Genomic DNA, 27,665 nt, shown 5'->3' with positions numbered 1-27,665 from the left:
AGAAAGAAGACGCTAAGAACTGGGGCTGATTCGGACGAGCATGGAGCTCGGTGGCAATGCTCCCAGATGGAGCCGAGCCAATGGGGTTCGAGCCCTGCACCGCACCCTAGGTTTTCAACGAAGACCGCGCCATGGGGAAGCGCCGTTAAAAAAAAACTGGGTTGATGCATGAGATGGGTGCAGAAGTCTTGGTATTGGAAATTAAGTTCATATGTGTTATTTCAGATCGTCATAAAGCCATAAAATGATTGTTTAAGCGGCCACACATTGGTTGGAATGAGAGTGCTGGTGAGTGTGTGCATTGCCTTTGCTCGCAACATGTTGCCGAGAACCTATGGAAAACGTGTCGGGATGAAATGGTGCTCAAGATCTTCAAGTGGATGGTCAAGAAAAAGAAACCTCGTAAATTTCAGGAAAGAATGTCTTCAATTGCTGAAACTTGCCCAAATGCAATAACATACCTTAAAAAGGTTGGTAAATATCTAGTAGAAGACAAAAATGTGAGAGAAAAGCCTGAGAAGGTATTTCAATGCATGGACGGGGGATTTCGGTGGAGGACAATGACAAGCAATGCTTCCGAGTCCTTGAACGATGTGTTCAAGTACTCACGAAGGCTACCAGTGGCAGCCATTGTAGAGGAGACATTTTCAAAGTGTTTGGCATGGTTTGGCCTGGAGGGTACTGGATGTTTGGTGTGCGAGTCGATGGAGGAGTCATCAGAATCCATCTAAGGCTGCCACGGTCACGGTCGCTATCTTGATCCATCACCCTAACCCTAGCGGGTGGAGGGGGGCAGCGGCGTCAGGCTGCGATGGAAGGGGGAGGATGGCGGCAACATCGGGCGGCACAGACGTGAGCGAAGGTGTGGATAAGAGTGGTTGAGCAGCGGATGAGAGCACTAATAACTTTCACATTAGTGACGGGTGACAACTACGACCTATCATTAATGACTTTCACATTTCCAGAAGAGATCGACTTTCAAAACAGAGACATGCAAACAGAGAGTACTACACCGATCGTATTCAACAGAACTGAACTGAACTTTGATCCCATTCAACAGATCGCATTGGACAAACTAGAGTACTTATCAAATTAAACTAGAGTATTTAACCCTAACTATACAAAAAATAACCCTAGTTACTTCCAACTTCTCGCCGCACGCGCGCAAAATTCTTCTCGCCACGGCATCGCAAAAGAACATCCCAAAAGAACGTCCTACACCTATGTCAACAAAATAACCCTAACTAACGTCATGCATGCCATCGTCGTCGCCAGTCGTGCCTAATTCATCGACGTCTAGAAGTCATCGTCGGGACCTATATCATCGTAGTCGTTGTCGAAGTCTTCCCACGCGTCCCACCCGCCGTCGTCATCCTCCTCTTGCTCCTCCTCCTCCTCGTCCTCCTCCGTATCCTCCTCCCCCTTGAAGGATCAAGATACCGGCCTAGAGGGGGGTGGATAGGCGCTTTTTCAAATATTAAAACAGAACAGCACAACGGAAAACAGATATTGGATATTCCGATATAAATATCGGATGTTTCGACTTACATCGGAAGTTCTGATGTATACGATCGGAACTTCTGATCTGCCTGAAAATGAACTCAGATAGATCTACGCACAAGGATGAGTTAAACTGCAAAATGTAAGATGTGGCAGGGTATAAAGCTATTCAATTTAAGATAAAATTAGCAAGCACGAAGTATAACTCAAGATAATATGATAATTGCTCAAAATCACGTAGGAGGTGAGAAATAACCAACGAGGGGAGAAACAACTAATTTGTTCCTAAAGTTCAGATCCTTGAGGGGATCCTACGTCTCCGTTGAGAAGCTTGATCGCACTTGAGCTGGGTCCCTTTCAACCCTTTTCCTCGCGAGGTTGCACAGAGCACTCATCGGTTCCACTTGGTATTCCTTCCCTTTCGAAGGCGGAATCCGGCCTTCACAAACTTCTCACAACACGCCACAAATCGATTGGGACTCATGAGTGACTCCTAGCTGTCTAGGAGACCTCAATCTCTAAGAGTAACAAATGCACACGAAGCAAAGCTTGGAGATGAAACCTAATGCTCAAAGATGAACTCAAAGTCACTTTCACTGGATCTCTCACTCAAATCCCTTTCTCAAGGTGAATCACAAAGCAAGGGAGAGGAGAGGTGCTCTTTGGGACTCTAGAAGGGTATTTATTTGTCAAAGAACTAGCAGCACGAAGAGGTGAGGGAGAGGGAGTATTTATAGGGTACCCCAAAAACTAGCCGTTACGCACTTTTCAAGTCCACATCGGAACTTCTGATATCCAGATCGAAACTTCCGATTAGTGCAAAATAACAGCATTGACTTACTCGACTCAAACTAAAACTGAAGAAATACACACATCGGAACTTCCAATTTAAACAAAAACTTCCCGAGCGCTTGAAAATTTAACACCCCGGACATTCCGATCAACATCAGAACTTTCGACCAAAACATCAGAACTTTCGATTCAAATGAGAACTTCCCGAGCGCTTGAAAATTTTAACACCCTAGATATTTTGATCAACATCGGAACTTCCGATACCCAGATCGGAACTTCTGATCACTCAGAAACTTTTTCAACCCAAGTGTCCGTATTGTGAAATGTGTCTCTCATTCTAAGGATAAACTTTGAGCACTAAGATCATAACAAAGCCTTCAATGTTGTATCCCTCTTAATAATACAACATTACTATACTAAAATCAAAATAAAATGCTATAACCATAGGAGTAACCAAGCGCTGTCTTTTTTCTTCATTTTTGGGGATCGCCAACGTCATTTAGCTTTCATCATTAGGACTTGTACCTATTCAAATACTCATAGAACATATTAATCCCTTAATCGTTTGTCATTAATCATCAAAACCCACATAGTGGGCTTAGATGCACTTTCACCCCTTCCCCTCCTCCAAGCGCATCCTCTTTGGAGCCGGCTCGTCGAGGAAGTGCTCCCAGTCAATATCAGAGGCCTCCGATCTGCCGGAGCTGGTGGACAATGCCCCATCATCCAACAACTCCAGTGTCGCCGCTACCTCGTCGTTGAACGAAGGCGACATGGGAGGGGTAAGCGGAGTCAGCGGTGGCGATGGAGACCGTGGAGTGGCCGGAGATGGTGGTGGAGTCAGAGCGTCCATGGCTAGGGCGAGAGTGAGTAGAGTAAGTGAAGCGGTTGAGGGCATGGGAGGGGTAAGTGAAGTGGTTGAGGGCGCGTGAGAGTTATAAGGACACCTGTCATATTAGTGACGGGTGACAACTACGACCCGTCACTAATGACTTTAATATTAGTGATGGGTCTCCTAACAACTCGTCACTAATGAGGAGGCTATATTTAGTGACGTGTTCCCTATATACCTGTCACTAATACTTCATCATTAGTGATAGGCTTTAAAATGACCCGTCATTACTACATTTAGTGACAGATCGTTTCCTCGCCGTCACTAATGAGGGGTCATTAGTGACGGGTCTTGACCGGATCTAAGCCACAGCAATACATTAGTGACGGGTTGTCACTGGACCCGTCATTAATAGTATATTAGTGACACGTACTGAGAAATCGTCACTAATAATATGTCTTCTTTGATGGTTTCTTACATAGTAGTTGAAAGAAGAAGTGCTCTTCAGTCAGTTGAAGCCGGCAAGTTTTGGTCTCAACGGGTGGAAAATTTGTTAATGAAGTGATGGAACAAGGCTGGTCATATGCATATGATTTCCTATGGTGATGAAGGTGGAGTTTGCGAGGTGAAGGTTGAGAATGAGCTTATCCCCATTCCCCAAGGAAATCATGTGGTTTACGTCGAAAAGATTTCAAGTATAAGGTCACCTTGCAACCAAATAATGTTCCGTCTTGCGATTGCCTGAAACCAAAACTCACCGGGGTGCCTTGTGCTCACGTTCTAGCTGTTTGCAAGCATAAAAATCTGGATGAAAATCAGTTAGTCCATCCATGGTTCACAAGTGCTTGCCAGGACATGGGCTGGTCGGTTCCATCTTTATGGAAACCAAATTGAGTGGCCACCCTATAGCGGTCCGATTATTGTCCCTCAGCGTCGACTAATAAACCGTTGTCATAGGAAAGACAATAGGATTCCTATGTACATGGATGAAATGCAAGACAGACGGCTTGGGCACCAAGCATGCTGTTCCACACGGGACAATGAACAAATAGGTGCAGCAACAATATTTCAGTTTTAGTTGTGCAAGTACATATTTAAATCATATAGATTCAGTCTAACTTCATTTCTTCTTGCCAGGTGCGGCGTCGAGCCAAAGACGGGTGATTCAAATAGATGGCACTTGGCATCATTTTAGCTAGTGCTGAGAATTTGCTATGTCATATATTTTCTTTCTGAAACCATGTTCCTTGACCTGCAAACAATTTTGTATTTGTTCAGATACAGACATACAGTTTCAAGTCAATAAGCTTTCCAGGAACATCTATCAAATGGTTTACTATATACAGGTCCAGATGCTTTTCAATTTGAGGTCAAATAAGCACACACACAAAAACAACTCAGATCGTGTATCTCACTCTATTGAATAAGCCAAGATGGACTAGTTCTGAACATAATATATAAGCATCTTGCTTGTTCACTTATAGTACAATGAATTAATTAAGCAAACCATGCGCCAGAAATTCAGAGCGCAACTACCAGTTATAACATAAGAAACGCAAGCCAGCAGCATCCGATCACACACGTTACACCAGACCAGCACGTGACAGAGCTAGCTAGTATGCTGCCAGTAACCAGAGTTTACGATGGTTTATAAACAAAAAATTTCGCTCAGGTTTCAAAAGCTCTATAAACCACGAGTCCTAAAAGTGTATTAGCCTAGACAGCAGCCTTGTCACTAGGTCATAACACATCATTTGAAAGTACTACTGGCTCCTCATTGATGGTCCCTTGCGTCACTTGACTTGCATCTTGCGTTGTTGGTGCTTCGCTCCCAGTAGCTGCAGTACCATCGAGGTATCTGGTAAAACCTCTTCCCGTGTTGATCCAATCATCTATCAATTCTAAGCTGGAATCTCTAGGAGGGCTTGGTGGGTGAGCGATGCAAGAAACTTCAATCATCTGATGAAATACCTTCAACCTGGGTAGGCAGTCCAGCCTCACGGAGCATATTATGCAGCTGAGGCTCTAGGTTAAGATCCCTCAGATTTCCTACAGATGCATTTAGTATATATCTGCCAAACTTCTTGTATCCACTAGTAACAACATATTTGATTCCCCATGCTGCATTTTTAATGTCACGTAGACCCTGCATTTGTCAAAACAGCGATCAGCACAAGTTAAGAAATAGGAATACACAATGTAATGAGAAACAATATTAACTTACAATATGGGCTAGTGGTCGACCACTAGGCATGTAGCCAGTCCATTCCATATTGTCTTGGGGATATGGGATGGGGTTCTCAAGGCCTCCCAAGCACTGCGAGTCGAAGAACACAGTGTACATACCATTTTGCTGGAACCATTGTCTATACTCCGCCAAACTAGTTTGATCAAAAGGGAGATCCTCTTGAACTGTTGTAGCTTCGGCATCATTGTATTGTTGTATGTACTTGGCATGCACTCTCTCCCAGTTACGGATTTCCCACCTGTGTGCTTTATTTTGTGTAGTTTGAGAACTCGTCCTCGCTGTGTGGTAGACAAGGTGGAATGGTCTGTGGTAGCCTAAATTGACGCATTACGTCAGGATAGTAGAACTCAACAATCCAGAAATGGAAGAGCGGTACTCTAGCAAACCACCAAGCACGATAATTATGAACTTGGGTAGGCATTTGCTCCATAAGATCATCATATGGCTGCCAGTTCACTGTGCCTTCTCGAATCAAATCAATTTGCTTTAGATAATATTCACTACCTGCATGTTGTTGGTGTAGAAAAGTGTTCACAGGTTAAACGTACTATTTTGCATATTAAACTACAAATAAGTGGTTAGACAAATAAAGTATACAATCCAATAGACTAAAATGCATGCCTAAGTTATGAGGAGCTGGGAAACGTGGTGCACCACACCATTTTTCTCCAAAAACAGGGGAATAATCCAAGCCTACCTCATCAATCGTCATGTTCTTCTTGTTCCTCCTTGCTTTCATTAGTCTTCTCGACTATATTTACCGGACGACCAAGTGGCAAACGTGACCAAGACCACAGTTGTAGTAGCAATAAAGGACCAGTTATTTCTGATCTCGCCCTCTCAGCACCCATGCTCAATTACCTATACCTCATGGCAAGTACAACTGCTCCCCAATTGTATGCAGTTGGCTGCCCTAAATTTTCCATGAATTGGAGATACACTGCTGGCACTCCATCTCCAGATGTGTCAGTAAAAGCTATGGAACCAATAATCTCTAAAACTACTGCTCGAGTATGCCAATGAACCTCTCATTGTATTGGTTCCTGTGGCATCTCACAAAAACGATCACGCAGTTTGCTCAAACTAATAGAGTATTGTGAGTAGATCACGACATCCCCGTCATCCTCTTTTTTTCTTTTCTTCTTCTTCTTCATATGCTGTTCGTCCATTGGAATTCCAAGAAACCTCTCAATTGATTCAGCCCATTTCTTATCAGATTGGTCGATAAGCGGTTCATCATGGATCGGCAAACCCCATAAGCAACTCACATCTTGCAGCATTACTGTCATCTCAACTACTGCTAGGTGAAAACTATTTGTCTCAGGCCACCAACGCTCCACCAATGCCGATATCAAATATTTATCAACATTTATTTTCTTCATTCTTGCTATTTGATAGAACCCAAGATTCTCAAGACCTGACCGGCATAGTGGGTGATAAGGAATGCCAACATGATGATGTCGGATATTCATAAAGTTACTGGGCTGTACCACAGAATATCGCAATTAATCAGAAGTGAAAATGAGCGAGATTATTGAACAAAGCAAACTAAACATTTAGCTTACGTTTTCTGAATTTTTGATACTTTGTGCTGGCTGTGAGGCATCCATAACAAATCACTGAACCGATCATTCATACCCATTTCCCAACCTGCAACGATTCCTCAATATCAGGACCGAACTGTCTATCTCTAATGCAAAGAAAACACCTGCCTTTCAGGTAGTATAGGTTCAGAAAATGCTAGTATCAAATCAAAAGGTAATTTTTGAACGCAGTTGCAATTCATGAGATTGGTATACCTCGGCTAGGATCCCAGTCACCAAGGCAGCAAGAGGGGGACGGCAGCGGCGGCAACCAGGTTGGGGGGGGGGGGGAGGAGCGGGTGCGACAGCGGCCCTAGGCGATGAACTAGGAGGCGAGGCGGCCGTCCAGGTGAGGATGTGGGCGGCGGTGGTTTCCAGGCGATGAGGTATGCCAGCAGCGGCAGCCACCTCGTGTAGGGATGGGTGGCGCCGCCTCGCGTAGGGATGAGCGGCGGCCTTCCGATGAGAACGAGCGGCGGCGGAGGCTTTCCAAGCGAGGTGGGCGGCGTCGGGGAACCTCGGCCCTAGGTTGTGGACCATGAACCAGGGGTGGCCCGGCTCGAGTATGACCGGTAAGCTGGACGTGTTATTTAGGTCAGATGGGCACGGCGCGAGCCGGACCACCGATGGACGCTCTTTTCGTTAACGTCCCAATCCGGACGCCGTTTGGTTCAGCGTCCTTACTAGTTTGCTAATTGTTTATACTCATTTACTGTTATTAAAATTATGGGTATATTCATTACTAAGGAAGAATAATTTAGCAAGTGAAAATACTATTTGGCATAGCTCTAAATTCCCGTCTCTAAAAATTCTCAAAGCTGGAGCTATTAATAGATTGAGGATCTTTGATTGAGTCATCTTGTTCTTATTTTTGACTTAAAATATAGATATAAACCACTTTATTCTACTCTACAAACTTCAAATTTTGTATGTATCTTGAAGCTGGAGCTCTACCAAAGATGACCAGGTAACTTATGCCGCTCTTCTTTTCGCATTCCTTTCTGGTTCCCCATTTTTTCTATTATATTCCTTTTCCAATCAACTTTTCTCCCATAATCTCGATTCGCTTCATCCACAAAATCTAACAATTTCTAAGAGAGTGATAACATTTACAATATCGCTGGAAAGCTATAGTAGCCATTGGACCAACTCATTTTGTTGCCTTCTCCTCCACCGAGGTATGGCGTCTACCTATCGACCTGTTTTCGTCATCCATTGCATGAATTAGGAGTTCAAAAGCTTCATAAAGTGACATGTAGATGTCAAATTTGCAAAATCAAAATTTCCCATGAATTTTTATTTCAAAATTTGGGACAGGGTTAGTATTACTCCCTTCGGTCTTCTAATTCCTGTCGTTGGAGTGAATTAGAAAGTGGATGCAAATTCCTGTCATTTGAGCAATTAGACCATCTCCAACGGAGGCTGTATCCGACCCACGAACCGCATCCACGTCGGATGCCGGTCGGCGTGAGGCCGGATGCGGTCTCTAGCGGATGCGGTATCGAGGCGAACAGGGATGTGGAGAGGGCTGCGGCGATTGTATTTTTGCGGAGGGATGCGGCGTCCGCTTCCCTGTTGGCGACAGGACTCCCGAACGGGTCGTGCCTCCCGCGGGCGGCCTCGGTGACCGGCGGAAGCGAGCAGCATCCGGCGACCGGGCAGAAGACACATCGTCCCCGGCGGACTAGGCCGCCGCAGATCTAGCGGTCACGCTCCCAGGTTCCCCCCCCCCCCCGGTCGGTTTGCTCTGCCGCAATAGCAGGTCCTTGGTCATTGCCAAGCCTCTGGTAAGTCCTGCGTTCACATATCATTCGGTTTGCGGGGGGGGGGTCGGCCTGATTTGCGTTTGGTCGCTGCCGTAGAGAGGATGGGAGAGAGAGAGAGAGAGAGAGAGAGAGAGGCCGGGGGAGGATGTCTTCTTCTTGGTCAGTGAATCGGGGTGCTTCTTCTTTTCTTCTTCGTCTTGCCTCGCTCCACTGCTCGTCCTTGCTGGGGTTGTGCCGATTTCGTATGTTGCTATTCCCATTGCATGTGCATAGATGGGCGAATTTAGTTGAGGAATTGATAGCTTTGATGCGTGGTGTAGCAGGAGATGGCATCGTTGTGCCATAGTTGAAGCAATTTATCTCGTTCTGTGAGGTTGACAAATTTTAGGGTGAAAGTGGAGAGGAGCGTTTGCAGGCTTGTTACTGGCGTGGATCAATTGCTTCGATCTATTGCTTGAACTCATGTTCTAGTGTGAATCTTGCTTATAATGAATACCTAGGTTCAGGGATTTCCTTAAAATTATTATCTAGGTCGATGCTGGTTTATTCTTGTATGCATAGTGATGTGCCTAGTGTCATGGCAATCTACAATCCAGAAGAACACAATGTCGGTCATGGTCTTTAATTAATTTTGGAGTTTTCAAAGTTCATAGATCATACCTGCTAGGTTTTGTTCAGAAATTAAGCAAATTTGCTCTCTTGCATCTGTTGAACGGTATGAATTTTAGGTTATGCATTGTGGAGTATGAATCGACTATTAGGTTGTTTGTAGCTTATACAATTGTGGTTCAGAAATGTCTGTCTCATGTTCACCAAATTTGCTCATGTTTGAAGTAGATATTTGCTCATGTCCGAAGTTCACATTGTCTGTAGTTCTTATTTGGTCATGTCTGAATTTGACATTGTCTGTACTTGTTGCCATATTGGTACACTCCATTGCCCCTGATTTTGGAAACTATGCTCATTCGTGCATTTGTCAGCGCCTAGTTTCAGTATCTATGTTCATTGGCAGAGTTTGAGGTCATCGAAGCGCTTTTTTCGTGGTTCTAGATGGACGCCATAGCGCTTGGCGCTCTTTGTGTTGATGCTCCAGACCATGTGCAGGAGGCAGCTGCGGCGTTGAAGAAGGTTACCAACGACAATTTGAGTACGGACAGCAGCCATGCTGCCATCGATCTCAACCGAGCGCTTCTGGAGGTCGACAACATAGCGGCGAACTTGGAGCAGCTTGTGTTCCAAGTTGAAGATGCTTTGTTGAGCGGTGGCGTGCTCAACCAGGTTGGTGACGCCGACAATATAAGCGTTGCAGTGGATGAGGAAGCGTCGGGATTAAAGGACATTGACGACGATGATGTCCTTCTCGTTGACTGGAGTTCCGAAACCGTATTGTGTGCTGATTCGGATGATGTCATCTCCATTGAATCGGATCGTTCATGGAGGCTGTAGTCGGGTAGGGTTAATACTTAGTTGTTTGTGAATTATCGAGTCGACTTAGCCGGACCCTATATGTTCACGGCTATCCTCTACTTGTTTGAACTATCTATGGGTTTTTCAATAATGTTGGATAAGACATGTGGTGGAAGCCGTTTTATTGAACAGGAAGGAAACCATGTTGAAGTTATTCATTACATTTTGTATTTCAGTGCTTATTTGCTAGTGTGCAAGGACTCTATGGAGTATGCCAACTTCCTTCGTGGTGATGACGATGCAATCCCTTGGGACGACGTTGTGCCGAACACCCAAGAAGGCATCATCGGCACACAGCCTCCTTTGGCAGACCTGCAGTCCCAAGAGGCACCGACAGAGATAGCAACTGGCGGTGGCCGTGGACAAAGCTATACCATGAAGGAAGACCTACTACTTGTGGCGTCATGGCTGAACGTGAGCATGGATCCCGTGGTGGGGTCGAACCGGAGTTTATGAGCTTTTTGGCAGAGGATCGAGTCATACTTCCATGACAACAAAGACTTCCCATCTACCCGCAATAAGAAGTCGCTGCAGGGGAGGTGGACATTCATCAACGGTATGGTGCAGAAGTTCTGCGGCCACTATGCTAGGGCCATGCATTCTAGGAGGAGTGGGACAACCGAGGGCGAGACGGTATGCTCCCTACTTGACGTATACGTGTTGCTGTTTTTATGGTTTTGATGTATAAGCGAACTTGCTTTGTGATATTGTCATGATAATTGTGGTTAACTGGTGGCAGGTCGTGGAGGCTTGCAAGAGTTCACGTTGCTGCCTTGTTGGCAGGAGTTGAGACATCATTCGAAGTGGCAATCAGAGTCCTCGCGCAAGAAGCAGAAGACCTCTGGCGCTGGGAGCCCTGCGTTCACGCAGAACGTTGAGTCATCTCCCGGAGCAGAAGCTGCGGATGCCCCTGCTTCCAATGCCAGTCCATGACCGAAACGGCCAGCTGGGCGGGCTCGCTCCAAGGAGGTTGCCCGCGGTTCAACCTCGTCAAACTCAGCTTTCTGCCCTCATGAAGGAGATATTTGATCGACAGTTCTCCTTGAAAGAAAGGATTGAGAAGGATAGGACCGAGAGGTTTACTGAGATGATGAATGTGGAGCGTCAGAGGCTCAGGCTCGAGGAGGAGCGAATGCAACTGGAAAAGGTAAAGGAGGAGATGCTCATAATGAATATGGATCTTTCACAAATGGATGACGACCAGAAGGAATACTACAAAAGCCTCAGGCAGAGTATTATTGCATCTAGGCATGCTTCTTCTGGTCCATCAGTCTAATATGTGATGTTGATTGTGAATTGGTTGAGCGAAACCTATATTATGTTATGTTGTACGTTGGTTTGACAATTTGGGCTGTTGAGCCCTCATTTCAGTCATGGGGACATTTTTCCAGCAAACCGAGCTCGACCAGTTCATTGTTTTTGCATACGTCGCCAAGGTTACATGATACAAACCGAGCTTACTACAATGTTATACTCCGAAACGCACTCCACAAAATATGCACTTGCTTATGTCATAGCTAAACTTAGTAACATAGAACTAGAGGAGACTGCTACTCCCCACCGGTGGATCTGCCAAAGGTGTTCAACTAGGTTGTCACGGAGGTGCTGATGCCCCTACCTGCTTCTTATAGCATTGTACCGTTGGCTCAATGCTACCAATGGAGGGGTTAGGTCGTGCGACGGCTGCACATCCTCACCAGCACCCTCGTACACGTATTCGACTTCGTTATCTAGTCTCTCATCTTCGATTATCATGTTGTGCATGATAATGCAGGCGGTCATGATGTTGCTAAGGGTTTCCTCATCCCATAACCTCGTTGCCCCCCGGACTATGGGAAACCGGGACTGCAGGACTCCGAAGGCATGCTCCACATCCTTGCGTGTTGCCACTTGTTGAAGCACGAAGTGTTGTCGCTTCCTGCCAACTGGAGATTGTATGGGCTTCACGAACGTGGCCCATTCCGAATATATGCCGTCTGCAAGGTAGTAGCCCATGGTGTAATGGTGCCCATTAATGGAGTATTGTACCTTTGGGGCCTCGCCTGCGGCAAGGTCGTCGAGGAGATGTGACCAGTGCAGAACGTTAATGTCGTTCAGCGAACCTGGCATGCCGAAAAAGGCGTGCTATATTCACAGGTCCTGCGATGCCATCGCCTAGAGAATGATCGTCGGTGCGTTCACATGGCCGATAAAAAGAACCCGACCACGCCGTCGGACAGTTCTTCCACCTCTAATGCATACAATCAATGCTTCCCAGCATCCCTGGAAACCCTCTGCGTTCGTTGATAGCAAGCAAACAAGCAATGTCCTCATCATTCGGAGAACGGAGGTACTCATCGCCGAACACATCGACGATGACATGAACAAACCGTCTCATGCTCTTAATGATGGTGTTCTCCCCTAGACGGAGGCACTCATCTAGAGAATCGACCGGCGCATCGTATGCTATCATACGAAACACCGCAGTCACTTTTTGCAACGCAGACAACCCTAGCTCGCCTGCAGCGTTCCTCCTCTGTTTAAACCACGGGTCATTCTCCTCAACCGCCCCCACAATCTTGAGGAAAAGGTTACGTTTCATCCTGAACCTGCAACAACATACATCATTACGCATAGCACACATACATCAACACATAACACTTACGAATGTGGAGAATTTCTGTTTGTAACAATACCGGCAACGAAAAATGTAGTCGGGGTACACAGGGGGATCGACAAAGTAGTCGTTGTACAACCTAATATGGCCCTTCAACCGATAATGGTGGATGCGCTTCCGACCAGGCACTGAACCACCCCAAGGTCGCCTCTCCGATGCCTCCGACTCGGCTTGCCAGACTCTCATAGTCTCTACGAATATATCATCTTCCTCATCGGAAGAGTCGTTGAAGGAGAAACACAGCTCTCTCAAGTACTGCTTCCAGACTAAACGAGGATCCATTTGTGTGGCTTGCATATGTGAGACTACCCCTGCCTCATATATATAGTGACATGCTGAGCTTTGTGACGGAAGCCACCGCACTTCTTTCCCCTGGAAGCCACTAGTCGTGAGGCTTCTGCTGCAAGTCGAGTGACCTTACTTTACAAGCTCGCAAAAAAACATGACAACAAATTTTGTCCCGTTGAATTAAATGACTGCCCAACTTTGTAATGCAACAATCTCTTCGGAAAAACATATATTTATTTCCGAATAAATAAAATTAATAAACGTCCAACCGAATTTTATCGTACCATTCAATCGTCTTTGCAACGGGAACATGTAAAAAACAATGCTTCTTTGGCGGTTGGAGAAAAAACCATTTAATATAGGGGAGAGAAAATAGTAGATGAGATATAAAGTTACTGCTGTAGATGAAAGGAATGAGGGATATTGTAATAGTGATAGGAAATGCTGTAATAGTATTTTAGAGTATAGAATTTTAAAGTAGTTACTGGAGATTTAAAGTACATGCACTGTAGCAACACGGAAAGCAGTACTGTTTATAGAGACTGACAGCGGGACCGGAGAGAGAAAAAGAGGAGTGGAAGGTAGGAAATAGGATAGCTACTATAGATAAAAAAATAAGAGATGCTGTAATAGTGATAGGGGATGCTGTAATAGTGTTTTTGAAGATGAAAATTTGAGATAGCTACTGAAGATAGTCTTAATGTAGGTTTTGGACTCTATTACCTTTGGTTGTAGTTAATGCTATAATGTATTCTAATGCTGTCACTTCGTGTACGCCACCTAGTGCTGCATGCATATTGATTATCGGAATAACTAGCTCTCCAAACCTGCCTCTTCATATACGCATGCATCCAGCGTGACAGAGCACATACATCTGCGGCACTAGCAGTAGCAAGTCTCCTTCAACAACATGACCATCATATATGAAGATGAGAGATCACTAGCACTAGCCTGTTTAGTGGCAAAAAAATCGACCGCACGAGCTGCATGCGGCAACGAGTGTCGATTAAACTAGAACTCACAGTTGGCGCGTACGTCCTTTCAAATTTTGGCAGCAACCACACTGGAGTAGAAAAAGAAATACACCCATGAGTATCAGAAATTGAACCCGCATCTCTTAGCTTTGGGAGTATGATTCTAACCATCTGTGCTGTAATCACTAATTGACTAGAGGTAGCACTCTGAGCTATTTAATACGGGTACAATAGAAAAACAAACACACTAAAACACCCTAATTAATCTCTCCTTGATACATGAGATTACGTTTAAAACGATAGGAATTAAAAGAGCGGAGGTAGTACTAAAATATTAGGCCAACTCCAATGGAGTCTAGCAAACGATTGGCAAAACACTGTACTTGGTACTTTTGCCGATTATAGTTTCTGTATTCCTCTCCAACAGCTACTATAAATCTGCTTTTTCGCTGCTACAGTAAAGCGTGATGAAAATAGGGATCGGCAAATTTACAACTAAGAACGAGATCCCGTAATACTGTAGCTAGAGTATGCGTGTGAGTCCGAAGGAAGGAGGAGAGTAATAAAAAGTAGAAAATAAGGTAGCTGTTGGAGATAAAAAAATAAAAAATACTATAATAGTATTAAGAGATACTATAATAATATTATAGTAGATGAATTTCTAAATATTTGCTACCCCATGCGTCTCTTCTCGGGCACAGATACACTTATTAATCTGACCTGCGCGTGTTTCTTCTGCTTACTGTCGTGTATAAATACTCTGTTTAAAATTCTCTAATGACCAGTACCACAACAAAGCGACACTTCCCCCACCTCCCCAACCAAAGCTTCTCCACGAAGCCGAGCCGAAACCCTAACGCCCTCCCAACCCCCCCCCCCCCCCCCCCCAGTTCCAGAACCATCTAGAAGCGTCCTTGGAGGGCGGCGATTCCCATGGACGGCGCCGCCTCTCCGCCGGCGTCGGCGGAGGAGGAACCCTCCAGCGGCGCAGTGGACCCGGACCCCCGCCGCCCACCCGCCGCCGCCGCCGCCGCGATGATCGTGCCTGTCAGCCCCCTCCTCCCCTTCCCTTGGTTGAGCTAGATCTCGTGCGATAATTAGTGTTTTATTGCGATTAATAACTGGATGGTGTTCGTGGGCTGTGCCGTAGGAGGAGGACAAGGAGGAGAAGGGGCAAGGGTACGTGGATTCGCTACTGAGGGTATCGCTTCATCTGCTCCGGAATGGTTTTGTTCCTGAAGTCCAGCGCCAAGGCCTGAAGCTGATGCTGGTTATTCCTTCACTGCATGCCCACCTTCTCTCTCTCTCTCTCGCGATGATTACGTTTCTAAGTGCTTGTGCCCTCTTGCTGAGTCGTTGCTAGAATTAGTGAATTATATGTCTGTGTCATATAGTCCGAAAAATTGGTATCTTCTGCGTTTTTTTATGCCTTTCTGCTCAGATTGCACTAAATAGGGAGCTGGTTTTCAACACTGTATCACTCCCTCAGGTGTGCTTGGAAAGGCATCATTTTTATTACTTAGCTTTGAGGTCTACTTGATTGAAGATACATTTTTTGCTAGGACAAGATATACGTCAATATTCACTAAAACTTGACAGTCTTTTTGAAAGGCGTTTCCCTTATTTGCTGTCACCCGTTAGTTCATTGTCGCTTTGCTTATATAAATTGCTGACTACATATGCAAGTCGCTACCTGATACATGTTCCAGCTTCCTTTGTTTCGTATGACTGTGCTACCTTGTATTGTCGTTGGCCACACAAGAGAGTACTCGTCACCATGATATACTGCTGCACGATGTTGATAGTATAGTAATTATGTGGGCAGATTAAGAATTTGCGGGCGTTTTAACAATTGACTCTCCTGAAATTGATGTTGATGATTTGCCACTCCATTCATGGGAATAGTCACCATACGTCACACCTTGCATATTCTAGCATTTTTTTTTCATTATTTATCTGCCAATATTGGCATTCAAGATAACTTGGCCCTTCTTCATTACTGTCCTCTTCCTTGACAACCATCATTTTCTCGACCCAACATGGGTAGCGCTTAGAGCAAGTCCTCCCTCCGAGGAGTGTTATTGTTCTGTGGCACATCGACGCCATGCATGCTCCTCCGCTCAAACACCCCCATCCTCTGAGGCCAGCACTTGGCAAATCGTGACTATTTTTTGAGAGGCATGTCATCAAAGGCAAAATGTGGAGTAGCAAATTCTAAAACGTCAACTAACACTGTTTCAAATTCTTAAGTTCCCTTCATTACGAACTTTGCCTTCGAGATTGCATCATTCTTGCTTCGACATACATCGCTTGTTCCTTTGATCGTACTACGTAGCTGTTACATGTGGCGTTTTTATTGGCAGCACCTGTTGAGATTTAGGTGGGATGAGCTTCGCATCGAGGAGTGGAGTAGGAGTACATTCGGTGATGATGCTGATTTGATAGCAGGGTTATATGGCACCACTGATATATTACCTTCAAAGAGTGATGTAGCTGCTTTAATGGCGGAGGTTCTGATTTTTTTTCTTGCTTGTTCTGTGCTTTTTTTTTACTGGTTACTTCGTTCATGTCAGTATTATTTTGCAGGTAACTTTGAATGGTGGAATTTCTTTATTGAATGATTTGCTCCCTTCAATTATTTCTCTATCAAAGAGAGGTCCCACTGAGGTAATTTTATCAACAAATGAAGTTCGAAATCCTTTTGTGCCTAGCATTGATGGTATTCTAAACAGTTTTTTTACAAATTGTTAGGCTGAGTTGGCTGCCTTCATTTTGAAGTCGATTTCGGATTCTAGGATTGATTGTGGAGTAGATCCAGATGGTAACTGATCATTTTGGTGTTTTTTCTTAGTTAACAATTATTTCAATTACTAAAGTAAACCAATGCTTCTGATTTTAGGTGCTCAATTTGAGGCAGTTTTAAGTGGTCTAGATGAGGCTCTGCCAAATATTATGCTGATCCTTTCTTCAGTAAGTTGCTTTTCTTATTACATCTTCAGTCTTGGTAGTTTCAAGTTTGTTTAGTCAGATACAGTTTCTTGATGTGAATCATCATCTAATGTCGTATTGTAGTTGCTCGAGAACCATGGTGGAGCAGTTGTTGCTAAACAGCCAGACCAGCTAATTGTATCAAGTAAAAAACATGCGTTGACAGTAACAGCTTGCTTGCTTGCTGCAAATGCATATGCAAAGTGGGTTCCTGTGGTATATCTTGCAAAATATGGTTTAATTGAACGGTCCGCATTCTAACTTTTGAATTTGTTTAGTGATATCCTATCTTAATTATAACCACATGATTGTTTAATTTTGTAGATGCAAGTCCTTCCTTAATTTCAGTAATACCCGTGTTCTTGCTTTGCAGTTTTTTAAAGTCATCTGTCAGAGGTTTGTATAGTATTGGATGTTGTTTTTCTCTAAGATAATACTTATCCACTTTTTTTTTCTTCTAAAATGCTTGTGTTTTTGAGTGTTTCTCCAGAATAAGACCACTTTGTGCTACAGAGGATTATGACACTGCAATGAGCCTGGTCTTCTGGATCTTGATGAGCATTTCAAAAGATTCTTTGACCAAATTTAAAACCCATTCTGGTTTTCTCAGTGAAAGCCAGCTTAACTTTGCCGGGCGGATTTGTGAGTGTTTGATTGCTCTGGGTTCCTCAAACATGCAGTTTATTATTACAGATGGAAATAGGGCCACCCATTTCTTTCGACAGGTTAGTGCTTACCAGATGAGTATGCATTGCCTTACTTTTCAGCTTGCTCAGGTTACCATAGTACAAACAATACTTTGACTAACATGGTACCTTGTTGCCCGCATGTTTGTTGGTAACTTGCCCAATTTGTCCATCATTCTGTGAGTTTGATGGACTGATGGTGTTATAGTCCTGCGTGGCCTTAATCTTTTTCTCATTTTTGGGATTGCAGATGCTGGAATATTTCCAACATTCTAAGTTTGCACTTCATTTTCGGTCTATGCAATTTTGGCTGGTATAATTCTACTTTCACATTACTTTACCAAAATTGATGTGACATTACTCTGATGAGATTCTGCTTGCACAGATGGTGCTAAAAGAACTGTCCAAAGAAAATTTTGTTGCCTCTGATCCTGGGGTTGTTGCTTCTGCTGTCAATCCTGCATCTGTTGCCAATTCAACTGAGAAGGGAAATAATGGAGCATTTGTTTTTGTTAGCGACTATATATGCAAAGGAATTATGGACTTTTCACTCAGAAGAATACTCAAGAAATCTGCTGCCACATCTCTAGAGTTGTTGGAGCTTTGGAGTGATGAACTTCATGGAAAGAATGGCTTCATACAGTACCGCTCTATACTGGTGTGTTTCTTATTTCCTATCGTAATGTAACACAAACCATTTCAAACGCCCTGCAATCCAGCAATTCACTGTTGCCACATGTTGTGTGTTCCTTATCTATTGATCCTTATCAATAGTTTGGCCATAATAATAAGATAGAAGAGATGCTTATGGTGGTTCTTTTGTCTTCTATTTGCTCTATATAATTGTTCACTTCCTTTATCCAGTTGGATCTCATCAGATTTATTGCTTATAAAAGACCGATCATTGCCGCCAGCAGAGCTGTACAGAGAATTAACTGTATTATTGAAGATGCAAGTGCATTATCAAAATACCCTAAGGTTGGATCATTCATGTATATAGCCAAAATGCTACTGATTCGATTTCTCATATTGTTTTGTTCTTAGGAATTTACTTATATATCTGTGAAATCTTGGTTACTGCTTGTGTATACTAGGATTTGGCAGCTATTGAAAGCGCTCAGCTAGGGCTTGAAATGGTTGTCAATGCAATATTTGATGATTCGGTTATGATCATTCTGGATACAAAATTTCCTTTGCTGGAAATATACAAGATATTTGAAGGTCTGAAAATCGTTTGAGTAAAACTTCCGCATCCTTTTGTTATTTTTGGTTCTTCTACATTGCTTATCTTACGGTCTGCTTGTAAATCAGGTCTACTTATGCAGCTTCTATCCTTGAAATGGACCGAACCAAGGCTTGTGGTGATCCTGGGGCACTATTTGAATGCGTTATGTCCCTTTCTAATACACTTTCCAGCTTCAGTTGCCATGGTTGTGTCTAAGCTTTTAGAACTATTGTCATCAATCAATGTCGATTCTCATGTAAGCTTGATTCTCTTTTGTTCAGTCAAAATGGAAAGAACGCTTAATATATTCTGGCTAGATCTTGAATTTGTTGACAGTGTGGTCTAGAAGGAATCTTGTAATTCATTAATTTCAACTTTTTCCTCATTAATTAAATGTCGGTTTCATTCTAGGTCTAGATACTCCGTGTTATATTGTCTTAGTTCCCTACAGGTTTGTTTTAACTTATAATTTTGAGTTTCAGGATCCTTCAAAAGCTCAGTATGCCAGATTGCAAATCTGCACATGCGTCATTCACATATGTCAAGCTGTTGATGGAACTTCTCTTCCTTCAGATATGAAGGTTAGGTTTGGATTCACTTCCACATGTTGACTCGTTTTTCATTTATGAAAAGTTAACATAATCTTTGACCAAAAAGCACAAACTAGATATCACTATTTGCTGCATACCGCTTACAAGCTAGATCACATAGCATGATATTAATCCCCTCCCCCACGGTTTACTTGATTGCTGGTACATGTTGTGCAGAAACGAGTTTCCTAATTTGCTATATAAGTGATATTTCTGTGTTTGCTAACTTGATAATAAGGTTATCTGATTAAGCGGTATTTTTGTGTTCTGGTGTATGAGTATTCACCGTGCTGTTGAGTATCCTTTTCTATAATATTTTTAATCACACAATTTTGGCAATATTATAAGAAAATTGAATTGTCTGTTACGCTGAGAGAATAAAGTGATTGTTGTGCAGGGTTTATTCTCTGTTCCACACGTTACTGAAGAAGATGTGCTAGCCTTTGTCGCAATTAACAGAACTGCTTATTCTGTGGAACAGAAGCATGGTAAGATGCATCATTTTGCATTAAGCTACTACATACATGAAACCTCCTGAAAGCTCTCGGTGTAGAGAAAGGGATATATATAATCACCGAACCTCTATTTAGAAGGTTGAAACCTTCACATGCAAATGTGCTATCCAAAATAACAGGCTCACTTTGGTGAACATACATCTGAGAGTATCTGCATAGTTTTTTCAGTTGAGTAGGTGTTGTGGCACAAAGAGGCACAGCAACAATCCAGGAAGGGGAAGATTAGGAAAGAGATTTGAGTTGGGAAAGTGAGTTCAAGTCAAGATTTTGGAAGAGTCCTTTTCTTAGAAGTGTTAGTCTATTCGTAAGATATTTCAGCCATCTAGTGCTAAATATATGAGTTGACTATCACAGACTGAATAAAACAAAGAAATGGACTTCCTCCTTCTAGTTTGCTATCCATGCCATTCTAGTTTTTCTATTCCTACCCCTGCTACCCTTGTCTGCCGTCATGAACCAAATCACCGGTGCTGATCAGGTGATCACGTCCCCTGGTGTACCAGCCTTACAACGTACCTCGCAGAATTGGATCACAGCATTATTTTAGTTGCTAAAGCAATTAGTTCCATTGTTCCCGTGATTAGTATGAAACTTATGAGGGGTGTATTTAGTTTCCTTGTCCACCTTTGTCCACCGTTGTTAATAGAAAAGAAAATATTTGCTAGTGGGGCAGAGCCAATGAAGCTCTCGCGCAAAAGCAAGGGAATTCTTGCTCAAATTTAGATTTCCTTGCCCAAGAGCGAGGCTAGACAAGAAAGGGCAAGGGAACTGAAATGCCCTAAAACATCTGTCTTCCTTTCTTTCTACCATTGGATACTAGTGGAATTGGCATCCACTTGAGATTTGTTATCATTGATACCTATGTGTTTGTTCCTGCAGCTTGTAATCGAGCACTAGAATAAAGTTAGATTAGGGATACTTTTGCTTTGTTGGACGTATACCTGAACTTTTAGGTATGGTTTTGTTTTTGAGGGGCTTATGTATCTGGTAAATAGAGTGTGGTGCTTGTTTTTCCTTAATGTCTATTATATAATTAACAATGATATACACATTTAATATTTGTAGAGAATATGGTATCATTGTGAAATACATGTGCTTATATACCTTTTTTCGTCCTTCAGTAAGGGGTGAAGGAAATCAGGATGGAGATGCTACACAACCCTCCTCTGCCTCTTACACAATGCCATCTCCTCCAAGTTCGTATCTGACATTAGGACTGCGTCCTTGGGCTCTGAATGGTGAAAATCCAGGCTTATCCGTTGCTCTTCCCTCTTTTCATTATCTGTCCACTACACAACCTTCTCTCGTTTCCTGTTCTGTTCATTCATTTCCCGAATCTAATGGTATTGCTTGTACCTTGAGCCAAAAGAAATTAGACCACAATCTCATCCTTGGTTCAGTGCCTATCTCTTGGTTGAGGTTGGGTACAAAATCCCAGAGTAGAAATAAAGGCACGAGTTTGAACCTTAGTCCAGCATCTCAAATGAGTACTGAAAATTGTAGCAGCAGTTCTCTACCCTGTTCCAGTTCTGCTTGTTTGGCTCTTGTTAAACAAAGACAACAGTTGCATGCCAATGGGGAACTTCTTACTCATGTTTCCCCTTCGACGCAAGTTGGTGAGGTGGGTTTCTTTTTTCCTTTTGTAAAAATATTGGCTGAACTAATATAGCATGTAATACTCTCTCCGTCCATCTTTGTAAGGCACAATTTGACTTGGCATGGCCTTTTGAGTTGAACTTTGACCAAACTTTCCTCTTGCAAAATAGTTTTACTAAATATAAAATCATGTCCACGTGAATTTATATATTGAAATAGAAATGTAGTGGTGCCACTTATGTATCACTAAACCTATATATAATTAATATAATTGTTGGTCAAAACTTACGAGTTTGGATCTTGGTACATGCATGGCGCATGCCTTATAAATTTGAACAGAGGAAGTATATACCTATCCATCGGTTGACCATATTACTCATTGCCTTCTATCAGAGCCAACCAATCAACATATTTGAAGACTGCGGTCAAGGGAATGATCAAGAACAAAATACTGTTCAGGGTATTGTTACTGGTGATTTTGAAGGATCCACCGAGTCTGTTGATGAAAAAAAGTTGGTAAGCATATATATTCTTTTTTTCCAGTCTAGATATGCCTTCAATTTTGATGTCATGGTTTCTAAATTACCTCTTAAAGAAAGCAAGTGGTTCTTAATTTGTTTATTTTCAGCAAGATAGGTTGATTTTGTCAACTTTGCCCTATGAAACTATAAAATTCTGAAATGATTGTGAATTTGTGACCACTAACCTGACCTACCTTGTTCAAGAAGTTGCATGATCAAGGTGCACCATCATTAATGAAGGGCATTCGATTAGGTTTACGTACTGCAGCCTGGCCTATAAAAGTTAACCAAGTCGAGGTAGTTAGGCTGAGGGTATGTATTGTGGCTGTATTCTTTTATTTGAATGTGCTGTCTTAAGTATTTGGTGAAAGTGAGACTATTTGGCCTAAATAACCAATGAGATGTATGAAATCTATAGATGGGTATGTTGCTCCCAAGTTCCATATGTTGACCCAAGCTCATCATATACCCACTCCATTTATGTTTCCCGTGGATATAGTTTAACCAGCTTACGAGCCATGGGCTGGGGCCCAAATCTAACTTGCAACTAAATAGGAACCTTGGCATTAAGAGGGCAAGGCTCAAGGCATATGCTTACAACGACGCATCTTTGTGCTATTATTATGGTTCTCTACAATTTTATTGTCTACCGTACGCCCACCTTTTCTCGAAACCGCCCCTTTCTTTGGTAGGAATTGAACTATTCCCGTGAAACTCCTTCACAATTCCTCTGTTCCAAATGGAGCAACTTCTTTCTAATTGTCTCTTCTTTGCATTTGAATACTGAATACCATAACACCTGCATTGCTGTCAGTAGATTTTATGGGAAATAAATGAACAACAAATAATGTTATCTCGTGCGTTTTTCCTTAGTTCTCTTTGCATGAGTATTTTCAACCAAGCAACAGGAGTACTTTGCTTTGAACAGTAGCTCTCATGTTTTACTTTTTCAATGTAGTGTTTATTACAGCGCTTGCAGTGTTCATTTTAGAATTATTTGGGCCCTTGTAAGCCGTAACTCTTGATCCATGTATTAACAGTACAAAAATATTAGTATAATCATCTTCACAGATATAAGATCTCCTGGGAAGATACAACTTCACATTTGGGGCCTTAGTACTTGAACTTTAGTTTGTGGTGAGCTTTTTACTCACTGCAGAATTGACCGGCCAGGGTATGTCTTCTTGCATCAAGGAGGCTTTGGCAGCAGCCGTGGCAGTTCTGGCATGGGACTTGAACCATAGGTTGTGATTGGTTGCCTGGGCAGCCCCCAAGCCAGGCTAGGCCCTAACCTAGGCCAGCCCAACCCAGGATTCATAGTGCAATAGCATGGTGTTTGGTTTGCCTGTACAAGGTAAGTCTGATCTTGTTTCTGCTTGTTTGGTTGCCTGGCTAGCCTTGAGTGTGATCACCTCGTCTTTGCTGTGATGAGTTCAACTCCATTACCTCTTTCTCAGTTGTGAAAAAGAACATCTATTATTTTTGAACTAGCATCCAAAACGGCCATAACCTAGAAGAATCGATCAAGGAGAAATACATTAGCAAGCATTTGCATCAACACTCCTTTGCTTCCCTTGATAATAATGAATCGTAGGCAACTCCCAAGTTTTGTTACCCATTGCATGCTTTCTTTTGTGCTTGTCAAACATTACCTCAAACACCTTGTCGTAGGAAAAGGGCACTTTGAACAAACCCAAAACAGGAATGCAAGCTCTTTTGAAAGAGAACACTTTCTCTATGCAAGTATTAGGACTTTCTGCTAAGTTGATCTCTCAGGAAACAATAAGAAAGAAATTACCGATTTGTTCTCGCCTCTTCACGGATGAGCAGAGTGATGAAATGGTATTAACAATTCACCATGAATTGAAGAACAATGTAAGAGTAGCATCAGGGTAGATAGAAATTGAAGAAACAGAGAACACATGAACGCATTACCACAGTTATCAACTTTTCCATCACCGCGGTGACGAATCAATGCAATGTAGTCATGCATACTTCATAAACACCAAATATCAATAGTTCAATTTTTCACATTGTACAAACAACAACATATTGCTAGTTGTTCTTGCCTATCATAGAACAAGTAGGTAGGTAGGTAGGTAGGGAGAAGGTCCAAATGGAGGGGAGGAGGTGAGCGGATTCCAACCCCTGCGCCCATGCCTGCATGTGCCGAGCTGAGCCTAGCCAAGCGGAAACTGCTGATTTCTGTGTGGTAGCAAGCGTGGCTTAGAGGCCACTTTTGCATCAGGCTGGCCTGGCTTAGACCCTGTACAGGCAAACAATCACTAGGAAACTGCATTGCACGAGTCTGGTTGGGGGTCTAGCCACCCAACCACACAACCATAAAGAAGCGATCTTGATATTTGGAACAGTATTTACCATCATGGCATGACCCGATGAGCGGATGATGGGCCAACTACAGCAGTGGAGGGGCACCAGCAGCGGAGAGGTGGAACTGTGCAAGGACTGCATGTAGGGCCCCCCTCCACTTAGGGTAACATAGGAAAAGGATTGAAGGAACCCCAAACTGATAGATTTGGGGATTTGAACACTCACTACATTAGTGCAGAGTTCAGGGCAAGGGCAATACCTTTTTATTCATTAGCCATCAACGCTCTCCATTTTTCTTTTAAGACTCAAATCACCAACTGTACCTCTACAAATATACGATCTCCTCGATTGTTGTTGAGGTGAAAGTATTTTTGATGGTGCAGGGTATTGTGGGAACAATGTCATGCCATCAAGAAAAGGACCAGCTACTTCTTATGGAGCATAATATCTTATCTGAAACATTTGTCACTGTGGCATCCTTTCCTAGGTACATTGACAATTACACCTTTAACGTTTTCTTATCGTAATGCTAAGCGAAGTAAGTTATGGTGTTTACCATTGCAGCTCATATTGGAAAGGAACTTTGACCTTTTGTTCTCTTTCAGGATTCAAGATAGGAACCATTTGCTTGCAGATCTTTTGCACACTTTAAACAAAATTTGGACGCAGCCAGACTGGGAAGACACATATATCCGTTATAAATATCGTTTGTCTGGTCTTTTTGCCAACGATCAATTTACGAGGATTGTTCATTCGTTGGTAAAATCATTTGAGGAGGAGTTTACAGGTAACAGAGTTGTAGAGTCTGCAGGAGCTCAGGAAGGATATTCTTCAGCATTTGCTCTTGACTCATGTACCCTTCCAAAGTTGATGCTTTCCCTAATCTTACGGGTAAATGGCTATCACAAACACTTTGTTCTGTTAGCTGGTAATAATGGCGTAATGCAGTGAGATCAGTTTGTTACCAGCTAACATTCATAGTACGAACGAATCATAAACATGCAGGAGAAGAAAGCCCACAATTGTCATACTGATTTATGGGCCTGAGCCCTGGAACTTTTCTGGTTCTTTTTGTGAAAATTACCCTAGAACTTTTCTGGTTCTTTTTGTGAAAATTACCTAAGTATTTGTTTTTGTCTTTGATCTTTGAATGTGACTATGCATTTTATAACCTTTTTATCAGGTGCTTAATTGTATACAAACACTTTGGAAGGAACCAATTACTTATGATCTGTCAGGAGTAATAGCTAAAGACATAAGTTTTCTACTGGAGGATGGTGAACACCCTGAGATTGATGAAGCTAAACTGCTGAAAAACGCAGGAACCTGGTTACAGGGAATTCGAGAGGCTGGGTAAGTGTGCTCTTTATAGCTATCGGGAAATTGTTTTCTACTTTTTAATTTTCTACCAGATAACCTTTTTTTTTTAAAATTTGGAACCTTACACGGGAGGGGAATTGGCTGATTCTTGGTGCCTTTTCAATTAAAAACTCTCTAATAATTTTTCCATGAAAGTCTTTAAAACATGTGTTTAATTATTCTTGATAACATTAAGCAGTGCAGTTTCGTCCAAAAACTGTTAAATGCCCTAGAGCAGAAGTTTTAAAAGAACAGTGCACTTAGTCCTAGTCCAGATGGTTGGGAACTGGTTTAGTTGTTTGTGTATTTGATCACATGCTATTTTTTATAATGATGCAGGTACAATGTCATTGGTTTGTGCGCCTCAGTTGACGGAGCATTCTATGGACTATTAGACCGTTCAAGTATCGTCAATGTTCTCATGGAAAAATTGAGATCCATGGAATTTAATCATTTGGGAAAGCTCATACTACTTGTCCTCATTCCATTGGTTAAATATTGCCCTCAAGAATGTTGGGATGAATGGATGGTCGAGTTGTTGGAACCTATATTTAGCTACTGTGAAGATATTTTTTATTATGCATGGTTCACTTTTCTTCATGAGGGCCAAGCTAAAGTTCCAGCTTATTTTGGTAATCTCAATGGATCAGAAGAAATAGTCAACCAATTTGAAAAGGAGCTATTGCTTAAATTTACTCGTTCTGTATCTGATCTTCTCGGGGTTTTAGCATCAGAAAGATTGAATAGTGGGCTGTCATTGTTACCTTTTCGACCAAAAGATAGCACGAAAGCTGATTTTCAAGACTTGAAGTCCATATCTTCCAACTCCCTTATTGGGTACGAAAATAGAGTTGTATTTTCTGTGTGGTTTCTAGACATTTACTTACCTCTTCTTTATGATTACTTGTAGGTTCCTTTTACACCATAATTGCTTTGGGAGGTTGAGTATGTACCTATTTGGGTGTTTGGTGGATCATCAAGCAGCAAAGAAAGCATTGCCATTTTGCTATGCTTTGATCTGTCTAGCAATCGCTACTAATCTTGAGTGGCTGAACCAGTTTATTCTTAATGAAATGCTTCCAACTGTTATCCTACTTCTTGGTGGTCTCCGGTGTCCAATCTCAGAGCTTAGTTCCTCATTAAATTCAACCACAAAAGAAGATGCTAGGAATGATGTTATTCATCTTTGTCAGCAAATCTACAAAGTTTACATAGATAATCAGGTAAGTCATCAAGTTTCTTTTTCTCGAATACGCAGGAGAGCTGCATATCATTGCATTAAGAGAGGAATAAAACAAGTACACAACATGAAAACACAACACCCACACCCTCACACACACATCACCGAACCAGCTAAAGAATACATGCACGCCACATGCTATAAACACGACCCCAACAGCTACAACGAACCGAGCTCAAAGCACAGGTAACTGTGATAATCCAACCGCTCTTGCATCACACCAAAGTTGGGCCTCCTCCCTAGCCCATCGCAGGACCGTTTGGATGTTAGGCGCAACACCATTAAACACACAATCATTCCGGTGTCTCCAAATCAGCCATGCTCCAAGAATCACCAAGGAATTGAATCCCCGTCTCGCTGGTATAACTATCCTGCTGCTAACCCGCAGCCACCATTCGCTGAAGGCCTCATCATCTTGTGGCGTCAGATCAGGCAGGCCAAAACGCCTAAAGAGGAAGAACCAAACTTGCCTTGCAAACACACATGTCGTCAAGATATGTTGAATTGA

The 27,665-nt window shown here is 42.7% G+C and overlaps 2 protein-coding genes and 1 long non-coding RNA gene across 7 annotated transcripts in view; 1 reads left to right on the top strand and 2 right to left on the bottom strand.

The window, feature by feature from the left end:
- Positions 1-4,520: 4,520 nt before the first annotated feature.
- On the bottom strand, positions 4,521-7,510 carry LOC133923901 (uncharacterized). Its single transcript, XR_009910685.1, has 5 exons — positions 7,172-7,510; positions 6,938-7,022; positions 6,070-6,856; positions 5,349-5,876; positions 4,521-5,270 (listed from the first exon to the last, which is right to left on the bottom strand). It is a non-coding gene; the product is annotated as an uncharacterized LOC133923901 (long non-coding RNA).
- Positions 7,511-11,802: 4,292 nt separating this feature from the next.
- LOC133923789 (uncharacterized) lies at positions 11,803-13,126 on the bottom strand. The gene is made up of 3 exons (XM_062369044.1): positions 12,864-13,126; positions 12,430-12,776; positions 11,803-12,290 (listed from the first exon to the last, which is right to left on the bottom strand). Exons 1-3 carry the CDS (start codon positions 13,124-13,126, stop codon positions 11,803-11,805), a joined length of 1,098 nt encoding a protein of 365 aa, XP_062225028.1.
- Positions 13,127-14,876: 1,750 nt separating this feature from the next.
- The window catches only part of LOC133923900 (protein HASTY 1-like), a 57,482-nt gene continuing 44,693 nt past the window's right edge, over positions 14,877-27,665 (top strand). The window contains exons 1-23 of one of the 5 annotated variants that reach the window (XM_062369199.1): positions 14,877-15,153; positions 15,257-15,376; positions 16,470-16,616; positions 16,693-16,773; positions 16,858-16,927; positions 17,006-17,076; positions 17,179-17,342; positions 17,419-17,490; positions 17,585-17,819; positions 18,031-18,093; positions 18,166-18,438; positions 18,645-18,758; positions 18,875-19,001; positions 19,092-19,261; positions 19,488-19,586; positions 19,993-20,083; positions 21,232-21,731; positions 22,100-22,222; positions 24,942-25,045; positions 25,164-25,449; positions 25,742-25,911; positions 26,257-26,754; positions 26,828-27,140. In XM_062369199.1, coding sequence (XP_062225183.1) covers positions 15,040-15,153; positions 15,257-15,376; positions 16,470-16,616; positions 16,693-16,773; positions 16,858-16,927; positions 17,006-17,076; positions 17,179-17,342; positions 17,419-17,490; positions 17,585-17,819; positions 18,031-18,093; positions 18,166-18,438; positions 18,645-18,758; positions 18,875-19,001; positions 19,092-19,261; positions 19,488-19,586; positions 19,993-20,083; positions 21,232-21,731; positions 22,100-22,222; positions 24,942-25,045; positions 25,164-25,449; positions 25,742-25,911; positions 26,257-26,754; positions 26,828-27,140 — 4,005 coding nt within the window. In that variant the 5' untranslated portion in view covers positions 14,877-15,039. The remainder of the gene's footprint in view (positions 15,154-15,256; positions 15,377-16,469; positions 16,617-16,692; positions 16,774-16,857; positions 16,928-17,005; positions 17,077-17,178; positions 17,343-17,418; positions 17,491-17,584; positions 17,820-18,030; positions 18,094-18,165; positions 18,439-18,644; positions 18,759-18,874; positions 19,002-19,091; positions 19,262-19,487; positions 19,587-19,992; positions 20,084-21,231; positions 21,732-22,099; positions 22,223-24,941; positions 25,046-25,163; positions 25,450-25,741; positions 25,912-26,256; positions 26,755-26,827; positions 27,141-27,665) is intronic. The other 4 variants (XM_062369198.1, XM_062369196.1, XM_062369195.1 and 1 more) reach the window with 4 other exon arrangements.

This window comes from Phragmites australis, chromosome 7 (assembly GCF_958298935.1).
Source record: "Phragmites australis chromosome 7, lpPhrAust1.1, whole genome shotgun sequence".
Taxonomy (NCBI): domain Eukaryota; kingdom Viridiplantae; phylum Streptophyta; class Magnoliopsida; order Poales; family Poaceae; genus Phragmites; species Phragmites australis.
This window is presented reverse-complemented; position numbering and strand designations above follow the sequence as displayed.

Coding starts and splice junctions, on each gene's coding strand:
- LOC133923789 (XM_062369044.1), bottom strand. CDS start 13,126: ATGGATCCTCGTTTAGTCTGGAAGCAGTACTTGAGAGAGCTGTGTTTC. Junction 12,777..12,863: donor GACTACATTTTTCGTTGCCG/GTATTGTTACAA, acceptor ATGTTGTTGCAG/GTTCAGGATGAAACGTAACC. Junction 12,291..12,429: donor GATGCTGGGAAGCATTGATT/GTATGCATTAGA, acceptor TCGGCATGCCAG/GTTCGCTGAACGACATTAAC.